At 45.8% G+C, this 21854-nt stretch overlaps 1 protein-coding gene and 1 non-coding gene across 2 annotated transcripts in view; one reads left to right on the forward strand and one right to left on the reverse strand.

Annotated features, from left to right (window-relative positions):
• LOC144724390 (calcium-activated chloride channel regulator 1-like) overlaps positions 1 to 21854 on the reverse strand; it is a 37276-nt gene that overhangs the window by 5560 nt on the left and 9862 nt on the right. Inside the window, exons 4-11 of the mRNA XM_078603480.1 lie at positions 15492 to 15597; positions 14392 to 14572; positions 13578 to 13793; positions 10831 to 11058; positions 9620 to 9797; positions 8284 to 8390; positions 6188 to 6412; positions 3470 to 3743 (exon numbers count right to left, since the gene is read on the reverse strand). Of these exons, the coding sequence (XP_078459606.1) occupies positions 3470 to 3743; positions 6188 to 6412; positions 8284 to 8390; positions 9620 to 9797; positions 10831 to 11058; positions 13578 to 13793; positions 14392 to 14572; positions 15492 to 15597 (1515 nt within the window). The remainder of the gene's footprint in view (positions 1 to 3469; positions 3744 to 6187; positions 6413 to 8283; positions 8391 to 9619; positions 9798 to 10830; positions 11059 to 13577; positions 13794 to 14391; positions 14573 to 15491; positions 15598 to 21854) is intronic.
• Positions 2325 to 2397, forward strand: TRNAA-AGC (transfer RNA alanine (anticodon AGC)). Its single transcript has one exon. It is a non-coding gene; the product is annotated as a tRNA-Ala (tRNA).

Consider the following 21854-nt stretch of genomic DNA (forward strand, 5'->3'; position numbering starts at 1 on the left):
CAAATCGAGGAAATGCAATGCTTTCGCCTTTGATCACTACACCTATTGTGATAGACAATTTACTAGTTACACGTACTATCGTATTTTTTCTAACGGAAGTAATTTACCGTATTAGTTGCATCCCAGCTGTGTATACCTATATTTCTATTGCTGTTGTCCTGTGTTCGCCAGATCACAATTGTACAAGATGCAAAGTGGCATAATAATGTGGGACACGGAAATCAGTTGCTGTAAAAGGTCCCTGGTGCGATTTTGCTGAGGTTAACGATTTAAAAGGAAGTTACACTTGAATGTTCATGTTGAAGCAAGCGATTTCAAACTTCTGTATTCCGATGCCAACTGTGATGTGTTGCAGCACTTTTTTCCTCAATACAGCACTGCATTATCTAAAAAAAAACATTTTACCCGATATGACTTCCACGACCTCAAATTAACATCTGTCAGTTCTATTTGGTCACATACAAACAAAACCTTATTCTAGATGCATTCCACACTTGGTAACCCGTATGGCTGAGGATTATCAACTATTTCAAATGCATTGGTCTTTTTACAATTTTTATTCAAATTTTGATATAACCATCATGTCTGGAGATGATGAATGTCTATTTGGAACTATAGCAGAGCAATAAATCACCCATATTAGAGAATGTTCTGTGGAAGGTGATATTATTGTAGTGACTGATTCAGAGACACTTAGAGTAGGGGGCACTCTGTTTATGAAACGGCCTTAACAGTTCACACTTTGTGACTACAGCTCCCAGTCAGGACAGTCGGTAGACTGGCTGACTGGCGACGCCGAGATGGTGAAGACGGAGACGGCACGGTGGGATCCCACTCCAAACGACAGCCCCGAGGTCCCCTCACCGGGCCCCTGTTATACTGTCAGCGTGGCCTGGCTCTGGCCCGGCCACGCCCACCTTCTGGAACCTTCTAGCGAGGTCTCGATGTGCCCCTTCCGTGACCTTTCCCCTACATCCGTCTCTGGTCTATCACGTGACTTGCTGTCAGTCAGGGCTGCTGTAAGCTGCTGATCCCCTTCCTTGCCAGCAGCCAGCGCTCTGCTGCTATGTGACCGATTGTATGTCACTACACTTGAAGGAATAATCTGAAACCTGATTCCCACCACCATCCGGCACAGAAAAATTCCCTCATCAAAACACTACACCATAGGGCCTACTGCATTTCTGACCAACACCACCTAGCCAGTCAACTGGAACACGTACACCAGGCCCTCAAGATGAATGGGTACAAGGACCGCATTATTCGTAAAGCTGTTTCTCCAACCATGGAGAAACAACCCCCTGAGAAGCCGATCAAAACCATCACGTTACCATACATAGCAGGCGTTACCAAAAATATTTCCAAAATCTTAAACAAACACAAGATCCAGGTCCGATTCAATACAGTACACAAAATCCGTGATCTAATTCCATCTGTGAAGGATGTTATTCCTGACATGCAATATCCTGGAGTTTACAAACTGAGTTGTACCTGCGGTAGCAGTTACATTGGGGAAACGAAACGACATGTCTCGGAACGTGTCCGCAAACACAAGGCAGATCTGAAACACGGCAGAACCAATACCTCTGCCGTGGCTGACCATTGTTATAAAGCTGTGGGCTCGCATTATATTGTTTTTTTCCGGGACCAAGGTACTCTGCAAACCTTCGGGCAACTATCAAAGGGTTGTTCATTAAGCCATCGAGATATATAAACATAGACATAACTTTAACCGAGAAGATGGATACAAATTGAGCAATCATTGGAAGAATGTTATTAACCAGGTAAACCCCTAACTGCTTTATGGTCGTTGTCTGTCGTTCCTGCCGAGGACTAGTCTATTATTAAATCCTTTATATTAAGTTCGCTTGCTTGCTTGCTTAGGACCGTGCAAATCTTTCGGTCGTTTTTTAACCCACTTCCCGTGATCCAATCGAGCTGACATTTTGCACACAGACTCGTTGTGCGTGACAATTAATTTTCGTGAAAATTTTTTTCCTAAATTTTCCACTTTTTAGGAAAAAAAAATTAAATCCTTTATATTAAGTTCACTTGCTTGCGCGCTTACGACCGTGCAAATATTTCGGTCGTTTTTTAACCCACTTCCCGTGATCCAATCGAGCTGACATTTTGCACACAGACTCGTTGTGCGTGACAATTTATTTTCGTGAAAAAAAATGCAAAAAATTTCCACTTTTTAGGAAAACATTTTTTTCTTATTTTTGCAATCGCAAACAAAATGGTTTGCGTTTTGACCGGTCGGTAACACGATTGCGTTATGTTGTTAGTTATATGAGGTATGGTTAGCTCTTGTTGTAGTGTGTGGGGGATTAGCTCAGATGGTAGAGCGCTCGCTTAGCATGCGAGAGGTAACGGGATCGATGCCCGTATCCTCCAAAGGCCAATATTTTTAAATCCTTTATATTAAGTTCACTTGCTTGCTTGATTGCACGCTTATGACCGTGCAAATATTTCGGTCGTTTTTTAACCTACTTCCCGTGATCCAATCGAGCTGATATTTTGCACACAGCCTCGTTGTGCGTGACAATAAATTTTCGTGAAAACATTTTCCTAAATTTTACACTGTTTAGGGAATTTTTTTTTAATATTTAATTACCAATTGCTTAATGGTGGCAGACAATCATCTGACCCATAGGTGGCAGCCATCTCAAGCCAGAGGACGAGAGGACTCTAGCCACCCGTTTCATGATGACGCAAATGTTGACTAACCACATGGCATGAAATCCCTGCCCCCACGCTGTACAATTGAGACTATTATAGAGCAGTTAAATTGAAGCCGCCAGGTTCTTGAAAGTGGTAAAACGGGTCAACGCTGGTGCCCTCGGGAATATACGGGGCATGTCAAGAGGTGATCTTTCATTTTAAAATCCTTTATATTAACTTCACTTGCTTGCTTGCTTGCTTACTCAAGAAAAACAGAAATGAATAATAAAATGAAACCGATGCCACGCATATAAAGGATTTATAGTGAAAAACTTTGTTTTTACGGGTTAATTTTTTATATTCATCGGTGACCACGCTGAGACAATTGATGGCTGATACCCAGAATTTAACAGAATATCTCAGTGGTGCCATCTCAGTGATCTGAGCCATAAGTCACTGAGTATTCTCCATGAATGCAACAGAATACAATGTGGATATATTTAGCGTTAAAATGCAACCGCATCCCAAGATGCTGTACAGCCACAGTAGGAATAGGTATTTTGTAGCAGGAAAAGAGGAAGGTCTTGAGCCTGGGCTTGAACGTGGGCATGGAGTCAATAGCAGGGATGACTGGGAAAAGGGATTTCTCGTACCGTGCGAGGCAGGAGACGGGAATGAACTCCTCATCTTGTATGCATGTCTGTACGTTGAACTTCTTTCGCACCGTGTGTAGCAAACCGTGCTAACTGGAGGTACAGGGAAGGACAACAAATCTGACAAAGGCCTCCTCCCAGAAAGAACGCACCTGCCCCGTTGTCCAGAAGCTCCAGCTTGTAGGCCACCGGCTCGCTTGGCCGCTCTATGAAGGCAAAGACAGTGGCGCCCACGACAGGCGTGAAGCCCTGCATGATCTGGGCATAGAGGGCGTTGATGTGGGGCTGTCCACCCACACCCGATAGTACGTGCGCCTCCATGGTGATGGGTTGAACTCCTTGTCTGGATGCGCTGCTGGTCACCATCAGGGCAAATGTGTCCTTGTTGGCAGCTCTGTTGCATATCGAGTAACTCCACACCCCAGGCTGAGGGTAACAATAATTTCCATTTGTTATAATAAGCATAATAATGTGAAGGGGGTGCCCAGGTTCAGATATCGCTCAGCACTGATGTCAGCTGTGGACAGAAATCGAACTCAGGTTGCCAGGTTCAGCATGTTGGACGCTAACCACTTCTATATTTCTCCACCCACCTCCATTAGTCATGCACACGCAGTATCTGTTCTAGCATTCACTCAACGTCAAGAGGTCATCAAGACCAACGCTTTTGATGCTGCCAAACCTTATTCTGTTTGCTAGATCGTATCGTAGGTTCCACACTCGACTTTTCAGCGATATTTATTACAGTATTCCACGATTTGGCTTCAGGTCTTCCCATTGGTCATTGACCTCTGGAGTTCCCAATCATTGGAAATGTAGCTTTTACCTTACGACATACATTGTCTGTTATGATATACCATGTACGATATAAGCAGTAACATAATGAGCATCGCGAACTCACGGTCTCTTTGTGGGTGATAAATCCAATGGTCTCGCTATGTGTATATGCAGTCTGTCTTATTGTGAAGTCATACTATCCTCCAATAAACTTTATTTCAGTGGTAAAGCCCACTGAGACACCATAAATAAGAGAACGAAGCACAGTATTCCATTTTAGGATAAACAAGAGAACAGTAGTGTAGAGAAAAATAATAGGTGCATAAAAAAAACAATTACGTACGCTGCAGAAACGTACACATTCCTCGACATGTAACGTACATTGATGCAGTCAGTTTAGGGATGCGTTTGGTGGTCATATATATGTTTGGAACACGTATACATTACAATGACTGTTAAGAAAATCAAGTGTTCTTGGACAGGACACATCCCTTGAAAGGACGATGGCCAACGGGATGAGACTGGTGACAGAACGTGGGGCACAGGAGAGAATGCAACCAAGCGGAGCACCACCGTGGAGAGTGAGTGGTGACATCAGTTCACGCGCAGGAGTGAGATGGATTGTGGCATGCTTGATGGCAACAATATGTGGAAGGATTTCATCCAGCGGTGGGACAGGCTTTGGCTGGTCACGGTGATGATGGATTGTGTGGATATATGTGCATGAAACTATGCAATAAATATTTCGTATGTACAGCGCGGCGTTGCCACCTGTCCAGCGTCACCTGGACAGTCCAGGAATTGGCATCTGTGTACAGGTGGCAGGAATTGATGTGCGCTAAAAATCCGGTGGTCTTATATTGAACTTTTATAAGTACGCTGCAGTTTCTATCGACCGAGGCTATATCTGGGCTTGGTCTGTGAAAAAGTTGGCAACCCAAGTTACAGCGATTAGCAGTACCTCTCATACTTGCCCATACTCTTTCTGACCCACCCATACTGGACATCTGTGAAAAAGAGCTTCACAGCTCATCGGATTCCTACAGTCTAAATACAGATTCTGATTCTGATAATACAATGTGGGTATGTGGTTTTATCACCAGAATGCACCCAAATCTCAAGTCAAATCTTGCCAAGGAAGGTTGATCCTGGATTGTGCTTGGATGGGTGACCACCAGGTATAACATATGTTATGGATCTGTAGAGGGCAGGGCAGTAAAATACACCGTTGTACCACCCTTCTGCTCTCCAATGTCAATTTTCCCCACGTTCGCAAAAGCTGCGCTGAGCAGCATGGTGAAGTATGGTCACATGACACCCCACGACCTGCACGGCATGGGGAGTCCCTCATCCAGTGGTGGTTTTACAAAAGGGCTGTACAGTACACATACATGCACAATATTAATATGCGAAAAAATAGCAAACTGGGCAACTGTAGTGGAGCATGTTTTGCCACATACAAGTGGCAAAAACATGCAAACAAACATGCTCTGATAACACTGGTCAACAAAAAAAAAAATTCTGGCCTGGACTTTTGCAGCTGTTTTAGACTAATTTCAGGGTGCTGATTCCAAATCTGATCTGCTCTATCACATCTCATTTTATGCTATCGGCATACCCCATTTTCATTGATTTTACCCAAAATTAATTCTGTCACTTATAATTGCAAGTTGTTGCGAGTCAGTGACTGCTTTAGTGTTAAAATATGGTGCTGTATTTTTAGGATAGTGTGTTTATAATATCATTTTATGTAGATATCCACATTTATTTAATAGTTTTCTTCTGCAGTTTTTATTGAAAATGCAATATTTTATATCTCAAAAACCTGATGTGATAGACAAAAACTGATGCCAGATTTGGAATCAGCACCCCAAAATCACCTTAAAACCGTTGGAATACCTTATGCCAGAAAAAGTGTGTTGACCAGTGTAATGTATGCATTGTCTTTAAACCCCATTGGCCTACACCAGAGAGACAGCCATAATGATGGCCTTGTCTCAACTGTGCTAGATCAGAGAACGCCAAAAGGGCAAAAAGTACAGTTCATCATTTTAATATTGGCAAAAACGTCCCATAAAAAAAAAGATACTCACTTGCGAGGTTCCCGGAATGGTCAACCGTGCGGTTTTGAAGCCCTCGTCGATGGTGAAATTCGAATTGGTGTAGTTGTTGGCGCCCGGGTCGCTGACGACGATCTCAGGAACCTTGTTCAAGAGCCACGTGACGACGTACTTGGTGTTGTTTCCCACGCTCGTGTCCATGAACACCACTCCTTCGAGGCACTCGTTGCTGCTCATGGTTTTCCCGGTGCTCTCGAGCTTTCGTAGAGAAAATATATATATATGTAAAACAGCAATGCAATGTTAAAGTTCTTGCTTCCTACCGGATGATCCAATTGGGCTATATTTATTTGTATACTTTGAAAATCCCGTCTCACATACACATATATTTACTGGACAAAGCAATCAATAATGATTAATTTGTGGAGAAATTAAATTAACTGCTGATTATATGTGACATACACATGACACCGGCACACATTCGCCCATGGTTATGAATAATGTATAGTAAATTGACTACTCAAATACATTTCCCAGCGAAGAATGGCACAATATAGTCACGAAAGCGCCGGCTCGACACCATGGCAGTGTACACAGGGGCCCACCCTTGTGTTATTTATATTTTTTGTATTTTTCAATAAATAACTGATGATGGTTTTAAACAATATTTGAATCCATTCATCAATTGATTCCTCGAGTGAGTAATCACAACTCTATAAAAACCAAAACATCCCCCACATTCTCCAGGTTAGGTCACAAACGTTAAAAAAGCAAACCTGAAAATGTAACGAATATTTTTCATGTTGGTGGTGTAGTGCTCATCTTGGTCCTTAAGTTATAAGCTGATTAACAAACATTCAAAATAAATTAACACGTAGAGTGGTATGATGAAGCCTGTAACCAAATCACGCAGAGTGTGCCTGGTCGCAACAAATCTTGGAAGTCTAAGCAGAACTGAGCCTAGATATTGCTTGGATGGGTGGATGTGATGCACACAATAGGTTGATGATATTGGGCAAGGGTTGGCAATGAAAACAACCAGTATGAGAATAGGTTTTCCCCTTTTTTCTGGCAACAAAACAGGTGTTGAGATGTTAAAACACCAAACTGAAACCTTTTACAAGGAATCATGTCTGCATTAACCACAATACTTGTGGTCAGAATGCAAACAAAAAACATACTCTGATAATATATGCATTGTCTTTGAAACTGATTGGTCCACACCAGAGACAGCTTTCTTTGGAGCTTAGTCTCAAAAGGGGAACAGCTATTCTCATATTTTGGTACTGGTAAAGGAGGTCCCATGATACAACAAGTGCCGTTTTTTTCGAATTCGGTAAAAACAACCCCTCAATATTTCAAGAAACCGCAATGCAATGTGAATGCGATACGGTGGTCCTTCATAAACAAAGTCACGAAGCAGTCTGGAAAGATGATAGGGCTTGTTGTGCCTCTGGTGGGCAGCAGAGGGCACGTGGGAGAAAACCAGAGTACACGTGAGCACACCCACACGCGCGACGAGGAGTTAGGGGTAACACTCAATCCACTCTGTCACGAATACGCTCCCTGCCTTCGCCTCGTACCTGCACTGACCCGCATGGTGAAGTATGGTCAAATAATCCCGCACAACGTGGGTTAGTCCTCATCCTTCAGTAAACTTCGATTATATTTCCATTTCAAGCTTTCGTGATTGCATGGATTCATATTCGTGTTTCTTTCGGTAAAGTCACGTAGAAGCGAAATAATAAAATAATATCGAAACGTCGTGAAAATGTTATTTTATTATTATTATTTTATTATTTCCCTTCTACGTGACTTTACCGAAAGAACCAAGAATTTAATTATATTATCAATCAATCGATCGAAAGGGTTGTACATGTGCCATGTGTTGAAGCTTAAAATGTAAACTCACATCCTGGTTGGCTAAGACAATAGCTAGTGTAAACTCACATCCTGGTTGGCTTAGACAATAGCTAGTGTAAACTCACATCCTGGTTGGCTAAGACAATAGCTAGTGTAAACTCACATCCTGGTTGGCTAAGACAATAGCTAGTGTAAATAAAGATAGGCAAACTTTTCAGACTGGGTTTAGTTTGTGCGGCTTTGGTACATTGTTGTGCGGGCTTCACCTGTATGACCAGAAAGTGTGCGTCTCCGCTGTCTGTCGTCGTGGATGTGAACGCGTCCACCAGGCCGTTCGCGTCTAAGTTGTCCGTCGCATAAAAGTGCAATCCACCTGGAACGAAGAGCGGAGCAATTTTACACCAGAATGAAGCTAAACCTCCATGTTGACGTGTCCAGAGTACACTACTTCTATGACAATAGCTAGTGTGGCACATTAGGAATGGATCACTTTTAATTATACCCTTGTGCATCAATGGAGTAAAGTCCTGATGTGCTGTGCAGTGCATCAATGCATATGTGTACAGCAATGCATGTGTGTACAGCAGCATGTGTGTACAGCAGCATGTGTGTACAGCAGCATGTGTGTACAGAAGCATGTGAGGACTGAGTCGGGCCTGTAGGTGGCTGGCAGGGTTAATGAATAACCGCACTTGGACACCGGCCACGTGGTTAATGGCGACTCGGAAGAATTGCTGTGTGTGACACACGTGCTGGTGCATTTTACAGAGTGACGGTGCTGTTCTTCACAAGATTGCTATTAACCACAATAAATGTGTCTGCCCTCGATTTGGAGCACCTGCCCACGTCCTTCATTTCGAGTGTGCAATACTAGGCATGGAAGTACGGTACTATCGTCAGTAATGGATGTAAGGGGCGGGGGGGGGGAAGTTAATGGGGGGTGATCGAGACCCCCAAGAAGTCGCATTTTATATTAATATTTACCGAAGAGAACACTTTTTTTTTACGGAGGACCCTGCAAGTATAGAGACACTGTATTGCCTCTAAGGGGGAATTGTGGGATTGAGCAGAACACATGACAAAAAGGGACGATAGCTGGTGGATGAGATTGGTGGTGGCATGCCAGCCGAAGCAGGGAACGGCGTTAAGAGGACGGCTGCCATAGAGATGGAGTGATGACATCAGTTCAGGTGCTGGGGAGAGATGGATTATGGAATTTCAGCACCATGAGGCATGGCGACGGCAGGAGAAGGCTTCGTCCAGCGGTGGATAGACAATGGTTGATGATGATGATAATAATAATGAGACACCATCAAATGTTTAATTACTTGAGCTAGGAAATAGATACCGATGGAAGTGGCATTTCTTTCATTCAATAATTAGCATTATTAAGGCTATTCAATAACTAGTTTTAGGTAAGTATTTTGAACTTCTTTTGCACCGTACATAGCCAACCATGCCAACCGTGCTAATGCAAATATCAAATGATCAACTTGCGATATGAATCTCAACAACTGCATTCGTACACGGCTCTTCTCCTCTGGACAGCATACGTCAAAGAATAATACTTTGAACATTTACATGAAGTGTAGCAATGCTCACCGGTGATGGTCGAGAGCGTCTCAAGACCCGCATCTGCACTGGGTCCCAGGGCTATGGTGTGGATTGTGCAGCCGCTGTCGAAGGCCTCCTCGAAACAGCGGCTGATCTTATTGTCCTCGCCGTCGGTCAGCAAAATGATCTCATCTCCGTAGGCGTCGCCATTGTGTTCTGACAAAACCTGAAGGGTAACACGGGTAGCATCAATTAAAGGTCCGAATGCACCCCCCCTCCTCCTCACCCCCCCCTCCTCCTTTTCATCGTGTTTTATCTCGTGAAAACCAAAATATCGCTTTGCTATTACTTTTATTACAAAATGTGAACGATCTAATTCTGTCTCTACATATATAAAACTAAATTTTGGCCGTAAGCCTATGAGGCCTTCTAGACCAATGCTTTCCAGAAGCATTTGTTTAATCAGATGACCTCTGGACCTGCTTCGACTTTCTCATCAACAGAGTAAGGCCTGTTTAACAAGTTGTAAATATTTAGTTCTTCTGTGTGAATATTTGGCTGGCCAGTACTAAAACGAGCCAAAGCCACCACATTCAGCAATGCTTAAATATAAGCATCCCATGTTTAAGGATTAAGACGGCTCCTATATATAAACAGGATGGGGCACACTAATGTGGATAGATAAACATATGAACTATATTTTAGTAAATTGAGTTGTGACTGTAATGCATTTGAGTGATACTCATTTGTGCTGTATACCTCTCCCATGCGATATCGGCATGTACCATTTGTTGTTTGGCATTATGCGCTAGAAGCTTCAGTTTTACTGAAGAAACTTCCAGCAATTGGAGCACGCGGAGCGAAACGCCGGACATCGTGCCGAACAAAAACGAGGTTGAACCCGAAAGCGCAAGGGAGAGCTACATCCAACTGACGGTTCCGCCATTGTCGACTTTGCGAGGGTGGACGATGAAATGCGGCAAATTCGTTTTTACACAGCGATAGAAAAAGACTTGATCAAAAGTGAATAAAAATTTAGAAACAAACACTCGTAGACGTTAGCATGGTACGTTTCCATCAGTGATGTCAATACTAGCCACGTTGATATTTGGTTATTTATTTTAATTAATCTGTTATTCATTCATTATTAGAGACATTCACTGAAGCACTTGCGTTACGCCGTATAGTTATAACAAAGCCAGTGTTGAGTTTTTCAGCTTGGAAACAACACAGACAGTCCAAACCAATATATGGATTACCGAAAGTCCCTGCCGTACTCCTTCACATATTTCTGTGCCGCCCCCATTGGAGACTCGAGGCAGGTATTTTGCGAATTCTTTGCGGCTCGTGTCATCCGTGATTCTGGTCAGATTCTTGTTGACGTATGACAGGTGATCAAACGTCACGATTCCAGCCATTGTTTCATCCTCCAGGATCTGCATGATGAATATTTCAGACGCTTGCCGGAGTCTCGGGATCCGTTGGTTCTGTAGTGGGAAAGTTAACGCGCAACCCGGCACACACGCACAATTTGGGTCATGCTTGGAGACGATTATCTGTGAACACTTTATTGTGCAAATAGCCAGTTGCTGAATACAGTAAGATAGTGAGTTATTTCCAATGGTAAATAAACCCAATTTTAAATTGTGCTCACATTTAGTGAGCACAAAATACAATTTTTGTAAAAACTTCCCCGGGCTGACTGTCCCCCCGCTATCAATCAGAACGCGTCGTGTATGTAGGCCTCGCAGATATTCGCGTACGGGTGTTTATGTTGTCACCTAACGTTTTGTAAACAGCAACAATCTAATAACATATGATGAAAAAAATGAAGAAAATTTGTCCAAAACATCGATCAAAGCAGGTTGAGAGAATGGTAACTCAGAAGATTAGAGTGCTGAGCTAGCACTGCTGAGATCATGGGTTTGAATCTGGGTGTGTCAAAATGTCCATTGTCTATGTTTACAGTACTCTAATAACACAGAACATGTAGTTATTCTGAAATACTCATACATGGAATCTATATATAAAAAAACCAAGAAAATTGGCCAAAAAAAGAAAATTGGCATATTGAAAAGGTTACTATTACTAAAAATGGTTACTATTTTTATTCATTGATGTTGCTGGCAACGTTAGTTTCTAATATTGACATTTTTTACGAGGGTACAAAAAATAGTGCTTTCCATCTTATTCTAATGATTTTTTCATTCAGATCGATATTGAATAGTGGTTATTTTTTTGGTCAAGTAAAAGTAAAAATAGAAGTCTGAAGTTCTTCGCAGGATTAATAAATAACTACCAAAGTCCAAATGTGGATGGAAAGCAACGTTGATGGGGGCACATCATTCTTGAATTGCATGCTCACAGCGTCTTTTTTTTACACCGTTTTATATTGCTGCAGTTGAGTTATTTTGACAACCGTGGCCATGCAACACAAACCATGGTACAGTGCATATAGTAAACTACCGTACCCTGCGCTCCTTCAATGGAGGAAATTGCAAAACTACACAAACTCTCTCCCGAAGCCCTCTCTTGGCTTGCAAATCTCAACACTGGCAATTAGCTCCTGAACATATTGGCACCCTGAAGAAGATGAAGAATCATTTTCACGAAAAAACAATACAATTATAAAAGTGTAATCGATCGGCGTTCCTATAACCGCGAGACCTAGTTTTTCCCATTTGCTGTTAAATTGAGGTGTATCGCTGTTTATGCAATTGTTATCGACATGAAATAGATGTCGCAAAACATAGTTGGGGCGAAGGTGTCTGGCTTTGTAAGTTGTCTTTGCTGAATTTACAAAATAAAATTCCACTTTTTTAGCTTATCATGGAAAGCTTTCTTCACGTTCACCCCCTGATCAGAGTTTCTAAAGCACATATACACCGGTTCCTGCTTAAAAAGTAAAGCGTGACTTATTAAACAGCAGCTATGATTACAGGGCTGTCAGTATAAGAAACCATGAACACCACTATTTATCCAGAAAAGCCTCACTTTGCCTCACGAGTAATTTTCAGAAGGGTCCTGCATCGTGGTGTTTGGTCAATTCCATGAATGCGCGTTCAGCAAGTTGGGGGGAAACCAGAGTACCCGGAGAAAAACACACCACGTGGACGTGGAGGTGACACCCGATCCTGTAATCTTTTCGCCACGCCTTGCAACCCCACGCCTAGAACACCTGGCAAACCCTGATACTCACCCATCCCAGTACTACCTGGGGTGGGTTACCACAAGGGTCATAGATAAAGCTTGAAATAATCAAACTCAAAGTTAAGGTGACAAGCTTTAGTGTTGTGTAGATAGGTGCATCGGGGTTAAAATTTCAGAGTTGTAAATGGTTAAAATACAACAGGGTACATACGCACATAAGCACAACATTAGCATTCCAAAGATACCGGCTGAAGATTCACTGCTTGAGAATGTCCATATCCAACTTAAATTGTGAGCGCAGACATATTCTTAGTTCTTTCGGTAAAGTCACGTAGAAGGGAAATAATAAAACAATAAAAATTAAACATAATAATATACAATTCTCACGACGTTTCGGCCACAACGCAAGCAGCCGTCCTTAGGTGAAGAACAGGTCTGTCGGAAAGACATCGTCTGAATGAACACCACCAAGCTTGGCAGCGTATATTTAAGCTGGTTTAGTGGAGGAAGGGCGCCTAGACAAAGTAATTTGCATATCAACAGCTAGTTCTAGACAGAGGCGCCCTTCCTCCACTAAACCAGCTTAAATATACGCTGCCAAGCTTGGTGGTGTTCATTCAGACGATGTCTTTCCGACAGACCTGTTCTTCACCTGAGGACGGCTGCTTGCGTTGTGGCCGAAACGTCGTGAGAATTGTATTTGATTATGTTTTATTTTTATTATTTTATTATTTCCCTTCTACGTGACTTTACCGAAAGAACCAAGAAGATGAATCCTTGCAGTCACGAAAATTTTAAATCGAAGCGCAGACAATCATAGAGCATTAAGAGTGCAACGAGAATGCGAGCGACTCACACTTGTCATGCTGCCAGACACATCTAGGACGAGGACGATGACCCGGTGTTTTGGCTGCAGGAGGGTGAACGACGGCTCCATGGGATTGCCCACTGCGGGGTTGGCGAAATCTTGGTGGCCCAGCATCACCTCCCAGGCACTCTTTAAACCACACAGCCGGTTGTGTGGATTCGGAGCTGCCTTGTTGTGCGAGCTTGCCGAGCAGAACTCTTGCACCTGCCAAACAAAGTCAAATGTTTGAGCTAAAAATTCAAGAATGCGTATTTTTTTCAGCGTACGGTTTGTCACAATCACAGCCGAATATCTGACTTGTTGAAGCATACGACTTAAGAATAATCAGGCATCGACAGTTATTTGATAATGTAATTTGTTCAAATACACAGCCGATTATATAAAAAAAACTGATATAAGGATGAGGATTTGTCTTTATTAATCGCTTAAATGCCAGGGCATTTCAAAGCGACTGGGCAGCAGACCTCGACATTGGCATTTAACTCCTGAACATATTGCCATATATACAATAGAACCTGATGTGTTTGTAACCGTTTTGCTAGGATTATATAAACAAGAGCTAAACTGATTACACATTCTACATTAGGCTCTTATAAAACCAAGAAATATCACAATTCAAGCCTGGCTTGAAATTGTTTACATGAGCGACCCAAATCATATGCTCACTAATGTTTACTCTCATCCAGCTTTATTGGCGAAAATGTTACCCGTGCCTCCATTTCAACGAGTACGGCAATTCACCAAAATTATGCCTTTGATTATTTGGTCAAGACCTGAAGAAGGTTAAGTAGCTGCAGCTCACATTGTCAAGCCACTGCAGAGCCATGATAGATTCTTGCGCTGTTTGGTCTTTGTCCGGGAAGAATGAGCAGCCCTCCTCTGGCAGGCCAGTGAAGAGATTGCTGTTACATTCGCGCACTTTACAAGCGCCGGTGCTTCCACACGTTACCACGCCATTGCCACCCGTGATGTTTTTTGAGCACCTGTGCGTGAGGAACGGTGTTAAAATCTTCATGCAGCGGAGGAGATTTTGTTGTCGGGCAGTTTTAAAAAGCCTGGTCAGCCATCATTAGGGGTTTTGTCACCCGTGCATTGTGGGGGCAAGCAGGATCAACACTGATAAAGTAACCTGCTGTTTACACCATTGGAACCTCATTTACCAGTAAAAAATATGATAAATGTTTTTTTACCCTTCTATTTGGCAACAAAACTGACACCTTTTTTTTTACAAGGAGTCATGTTTGCATAGACCACAATACCTGCAGCCATAATGCAAACAAAAAACACGTAACTGTGATAATATATGCACTGTCCTTGAAGTTGATTGGTCCAAACCCAAGACAGCTTTCCTTAGAGCCTAGTCAAAAAAAAAGTGTCAGTTTTGTTGCTAGATAGAAGGGTAAAAAGCCAATTATCATAACCTGCTGTTAATGCTGTGTTTACGATTTTGACGAATAGTAATGAAGTACAACAACCAGGCCTAGATACAACATGTTTAATGATCCAACATTTTTTATTTATCCGAAAACATGTCACAAATGTGACGACATTTTGGCAATCTTGTGACACCACTTTGTGTAAATTATTCAAATATAAAAAAGTTTGCATGAAATATATATTTTTACCGATGGAACTTATATATTTTTTATAATTAAGATTCAATCAATAATATTTAAAATAATTTAAAAGTATTTAATGGAGTGCATAAACAATTAAAATATACAGCACAGCATTAAAATGTAAGAAATGTAAATCTGAAAATCCATAATTGGCCGTAATAATAAAAAATATCTGATGTTCGCAAACTTTTTAATCTGAAACGCATCTCTATCTGCCGTGTATTTTTTTTATGGAAATTGCAAATCATTTGCCACGGTACAAATTATAGCTATTAATACCAACCTTGTGAATTCCACCTTTCCACTCTCAAAGTAGAAAGGAATGTCATTGTTGTATTCATCATAGAGTCCCCAGCGGAGGTGGCCCCACTCATGAACAAAGGTTCTTCCTGGAAAACAAAACGCAAATCTTCAGTTTGATTAATAAAGTAGCACTTCAGTAACATCTATCACGTAATAATTGTGCAGTTATGTATATGTAAAAAAAAACTACTCTCTGACCTTGAGTAACCTTCATGGGTTTAGAAAGAATATAATTGCAACCTACATCGCATTTCTGGTAATTCCTACATTGTTGCCAAAGGCCAAATAATTCCCAAATTCGCATGTATGTTATTTGGTTCTTTCGGTAAAGTCACATAGATAGAAAAAAATTTAATAATGTGAATACAAATGATAATAATTAAATAAATATCCCATTAATGTCGACTGTGGCCTGGTTCTTAATCGGAGTGAGTGTACTGGCAGTCTATAGTATAGACCAGGGGTCGGCAACCAAAATAACAAGAAGAGCCATTTCTTTCCAATTCGGTACAAAATTCAGTATTTCAAGAGCCGCAATGCATTTATGTACATACTGTACATACGTACATATCGTCAAGAAGCAGCCCGTAAAGAGCCGCATGCGGCTCCGGAGCCGTAGGTTGCCGACCCCTGGTATAGACTATAGCCTGGTTATTAAGTTTGGTGAGTGTACTGGTAGTCTATAATGTAGACTGTAGCAATGGTTATTAAACTGAGTGAGCGTACTGGCAGTCTATAATGTAGACTGTAGCCTGTTTTTTTTAGCTTGGTGAGTGTACTGGTAGTCTATAATGTAGACTGTCGCAATGATTATTAAGCTGGGTGAGTGTACTGACAGTCTATAATGTAGACGGTAGCCTGGTTTTTAAGCTTGGTGAGCGTATTGGCAGTCTATAATGTAGACTGTAGCAATGGTTATTAATGGTTATTAAACCGAGTGAGCGTACTGGGAGTCTATAATGTAGACTTATTCTTGGTTCTTTCGGTAATAAAAAATAAAAAACAAAAACCACGACGTTTCGATCACAACACAAGCAATCGTCTTCAGGAGGAAAGAGGGGGAAAGTCACCGAAGGCAACCGTTTATAGATGTTTAAACAATGGGCGTGGCACAAGCGCACGAGAGCTCCTGCGGCGCATGTATGTGTAATATCCTCAATAATGGCGGGAGACGAGTTGACGGGGCAGCACTTATTTATTAACAATGGTTGCACAGTAACAGGCACAACCGAGATAACGCCTATGCTACGCGTGCCTGGCTCGGCCACGCACTCAGTCTCTCCCGTAGGGTACGCGTGCCTAACTCTGCCTTGCACTCAGGCTCTCCGGCTACGCTCTCCCCACGGGGAGCTATCAGACCCGCCTTGCCAGGTCACGGGTCTCGACCACTGAGTTACACAGCCCGGCCCTTACAAGGACGTCGGGCCGTGAATCCCAAGGCCTCGCCTCTGAGCCTCACAGAGCCCCGGCCCTTACAAGGGCAGCGGGGCTAGGGGTCTCAGGGCCTATCTCTTCCTCCGTCTTCTGTCTTCACCGGTTACCAACTCCCCGAGTGCACCCGCGCATCGCCTTACAAAGCCCTCCGCTCCAGGGGGCGGGGCCTATGCGGACCGCGATGTGGGCACCCGCCTGCGGACCGTGATGTAGCCACCCACCACGCGCTGTCTCACGATCCTCCCCGCCAGCACGTATCACCACTACATCACCCCCTCCCACATAGCTCGCAGCCGGCCCGGCTGCAAAAAAAAACCCTCTCCGCATGTGCGCCCCGTAACACCAACACAAGACAACACAACACAACCGCAATAAATCCGAACAATAAACATTAATAAGAACGAACATATGTACACACCGACGAGTAAACCGAATAAAGCATTTACAAGAATGACGTGTCCAGCGTCCCCTCGACCCCCTGGTCCCCCCGCTCGCCCCTTGAACGGAACATTTGAACGGTCGGACGGACGGGGAACGCTGTGACGAGACGATCCGGCGGAACCGTCCCGTGCCCCCCCCCCCCTTTTAAGTCAGGAAAAGTGGCGCGACCTAGCGCGAGTCCGCCTGGCCGGTCCATCATACGGGACAGGACGTGGTTGACCGTCCGGTGGCTCCGGCAGCCCAGGAAGGCACGGAGCAGGCTTGGAAGAACCGCACGTGTCTTGGGGATCCGGTCGCCGACGGTCGGCAGCCGTCAGTTCCGAGACACCTGGGAGCGGATCAGGCGGAGACATGTGAGGATCAGGCGGAGACATTTCCCTCCCCGAGTCGACGGCCACATCACATGCTCGGTCATCACGACATAAAGGAAGGCCATATGGTGCCGAAAATGGTTTCAGCCGGGAGGGGTGAACGTACCAACGGCGCTTTCCCCCATTTTATCTGAATGCACTGGGGTCGTGCAACCCGCACGACTTCCACGGGTCCCCGCCATGGCCTCATTAGTTTAGGGGATGTAGCCAACGGCGCATGCGGGCAGTGCAGCCAGGCCCTATCGCCCGGTTTCCATTCGTGCACGTACACCTTTCGTGCACGCAACCGCTCGTTAGCAATCTGGCGGGACCTCAAATTCAGCCTTGCAGCCTCCCGTGCTTTGGCCAGTTTCGCTATGTTAAATTTAATATGGTCGGCCACTTTAGATCTAGGCTGGGGCTCGGGAATCCCCAGCTGGGCCTCCATGGGCGGATCGGCCTCCCGACCGTACATGAGATAAAATGGGGAAAACCCCATAGCCGCATGGGGGGCCATCCTGTACGCGGCGAGGACACCAGGGACCTGCAAGTCCCTGTCAACCTGTGCCTCGCATACCTGTTGGCATAACATGGAAGTAATCGTTCTGTGGAGTTGCTCCACCATTCCATCAGTCTATGGGTGGTATGGGGAGGTACGCACTTTTTTTGTACCCAAAAGGTCGCACACCTCATGCAGTAAAACGCTCGAAAATTTTTTTCCCTGGTCGGTCAGCAAGCGTTCGGGAGCACCCTTGTCCAAGACATAGCCCTGGACAAAGCTGTCTGCCACGGCCACTGCCGACTGGTTGGCAAGCGGCCATGCCATGGGCCATCGAGTGAAGTATTCCACACCAACCAGCAGGTACTTGTTACCCCTAGGCGTCACCGGAAAAGGCCCCAAGATATCCAGCGCAACGAGCTCGTTCGTGCGCGAGACCTGAATGGACTGTAGCGGTGGATTAGCCGCAATGAGTATGTTCACCACATCGCTCCCCATCCCCGGCCAATAAAAGTCCCGCTGGAGCAGAGTGAGCGTTTTGTTAACTCCCAGATGCAAGAGGCGTTCGTGTGCGGCCAGAACAACTCTGCCCCACATAGCAGAAGGCACGACAACCGCGTGTCGCCGGGACATACTGTCCCATCTCATGAGTAGGCCCTGTTTAAGCACCCAGGAGCCGGCTCCCTTCTGACCTTCCTCGGGACCCCCTGCCCTATGACGCAACGCAAGTAGGGAGCTGTCAGCCATCTGGAGTCGGCCCCACTCAACGAGAGACAACGAAAGTAGCGAGTCCCCGCCCGCAGGAGTAGCGGGAACGTCGACCCGCGGTGCATTTGCGGCCGCGACCAACTCACCCCCGGGGACAGCGACATGCGGCTTACAGCGCGCCGACCCCAGAAAACACGCACATTCGGAACGAGGCGACAACCGCGACAGGGCATCCGCGTTGGTGTGGCGCAACCCCTTACGGTAAGTGGTCGTAAATTGGTAGTCCTGGAGGACCTCCAACCACCGTGATAATTGGCCTGAGGGTTGGGCGACCTGCAATGCATATTGAAGCGCTGTGTGGTCCGTACGGACCGTAAAATGACGGCCGTAGAGATACGGTCTGAATTGCTGTACAAAAAAAACGATAGCCAGCAACTCGCGACGGGTCACACAGTAGCGCTGTTCCGCTGGTGACAAAACCCTGCTACCATAGGCGACCACCCGTTCGACTCCCCCGACCACCTGTGAGAGCACCCCCCCAATGCCTGTGTTACTGGCATCCGTATCCAGCAGGAAGGGTTTCGTAAAATCAGGGTAACACAAGGGCGGGGCACTCACCAAGGTGTCCCGAAGAGAACAAAACGCGGCCTCCTCCTCCGGCCCCCAGCGAAACCTGACCCCTTTAGTTGTCAGAGCATGCAGGGGTTTGGCTATGGTGGTGAAGTGCTCAACAAACCGACGGTAGTATGAAGCAAACCCAATGAAACTGCGGACCACAGTAACCGACGTGGGCGTCGGCCATGAACTGACGCAGTGTGTCTTTGCGGGATCGGTGGAGATCCCCGAACGGCCGACAATGTGCCCCAAGTACCGTACGGATTCCCGAAGTAGGTGGAATTTTGCCGGTTTAAACTTTAACTTAGCCGATCGCATCCTCAGGAACACTCCCCTTAAGCGTTGGAGGTGCTCCTCGAAAGTTCTACTGAAAACGATGACGTCGTCAAGGTAAATCAAGCAGGTATCCCATTGGAGACCCGACAAAACCAATTCCATAAGCCTCTGAAACGTCGCGGGAGCAGAATGGAGTCCCATGGGCAAGCGATTAAACTGAAACAGGCCTACCGGGGTCCGGAATGCGTTCCTAGGTTTCGACTCCTCATCGAGCGGCAATTACCAGAATCCCGACAGTAGGTCTAGCGTAGAAAAATAACGCGCCCCCGCTAATGCATCCAGAGATTCATCCATTCTGGGGAGCGGATATGCGTCAGCCACGGAGATCTTATTGAGGCGGCGGAAATCTACACAAAATCGCAAGGACCCGTCTTGTTTTTTAACAAGCACGATGGGTGCTCCCCATGGACTGGATGAGGGCGAAATGATGTCGGCGGTCAGCATGTCATTGACGGCCGATTGAACGTGTTCCTTCTCGGTTGGGCTTAACCGGAAGGGATTCTGCCGAACCGGGGCCGCGTCACCCGTTTCAATGTGGTGGCGTAACAGGTCCATGCACCCAATATCATATTTGTGCTTGCTGAACACGTCCGAGAATTCAATTAGCAGGGCGCGCAGCGCCCCCAATTGCACACCCAACAAGTTACTGGAGCCCGCACATAGCGAGTCCAACCACTGTTGATCTTTCCCCGATTGAAATTTCGGCGCCGGAGCGGGATCAACGTGCGCAATGAGCCGCTCTTCCACAGGGACCGGCGCCGCGTGAGCAAGCACGGTGCCCTGTGGAATGACGGCCGGCCGCGACCCCGCGTTCAAAACCATGACGAACGGGTCCCTGTCCGCTCGTACCAACGTCTGAGCCACCGCCAAGTCCAGACCCCCAACAGCCCTGTTCGACGGACCCAACAGCACGCCCTGCCCCGCAGTCTCCCCACCCAATGGCTTCCGTAACCGGAGGGGTACCAGCATCTGCGAACCCGGGGGTACGTGCACCGTATGGGTCGCCAGCGCTTGGACCATCACACAAGCCAAGCGCAGTTTTGTAGGGTTAGACAAAAAAGAAATACGGCGACCCGATGGCAGCTCGATACAACCCTGATCAACGAGAATTTTAATCGGCATTTTAGCCAAAAAGTCTGTGCCCAACAGACATGGAACCGCCAGGGAAGAAGAGACCAAAACAGGTCCCGCCAATTTAATATCCCCTATACAAATGCTCGCCCGAATCTGGCCGACAATACCCAACGAGCCCCCATTCGCCGCATAACATGGCACGTCTACCGGGAGCACGGGCCGACATTGGACGGGGAGAATGAATAAATAAGATCAGAAATGATAGTTGCCGACGCACCCGTGTCACCCAGCACCCTGACTTCAATACTGTCTATAAATCCCGTAACCACAGACGACCCGGCCGACGCAGCCACCATCCTGTGGCCCAACACGGACCATTTGATCGCTCCCGGCCCCCGTACGAACCCCCCTTGCCGAACTGACTCCCCGGCCCCCATGCGCACCTCCTCCGCCGCGAAGCCGGGGGTAATTGGGACGACTTTGGGCCTTGGTCGTCGTCCAGCCGAGGTCCCGTGGCGCGCTGACGCGGAGCGCGGCACCCGGACGCCTCGTGGCCGCGAAGGCCGCAGTTGTAGCACATGACGAGGGACGTCGCAGGTTTCGGTTGCTCTAGCTTGCGGGTCGATCGCAGAGGCGAACGACCCCCCGACCTCCAATCCCCCGGTCGCGCTGTAGCAAATGCCTCCTCCCGAGGCAGAATGACTTGGGGGTCGGTGTCCACCGGGGCAGGAATTGAGACCGCGGCAGAAGCGCAGACGACCGTCCGCTTCCGTTTCAGGACTTCATGTGCCTGGATGCTCGTTGCAACCCGCAACGAACAAATGTCCACCTCGTCCGCCGTGTTGATGGGGACCCCCAGGTCCTGAGCTAACGCCAGCAGCTGTTC

Source organism: Lampetra planeri, chromosome 20 (genome assembly GCF_965212315.1).
Source record: "Lampetra planeri chromosome 20, kcLamPlan1.2.h2, whole genome shotgun sequence".
In the NCBI taxonomy this organism is placed as follows: domain Eukaryota; kingdom Metazoa; phylum Chordata; class Hyperoartia; order Petromyzontiformes; family Petromyzontidae; genus Lampetra; species Lampetra planeri.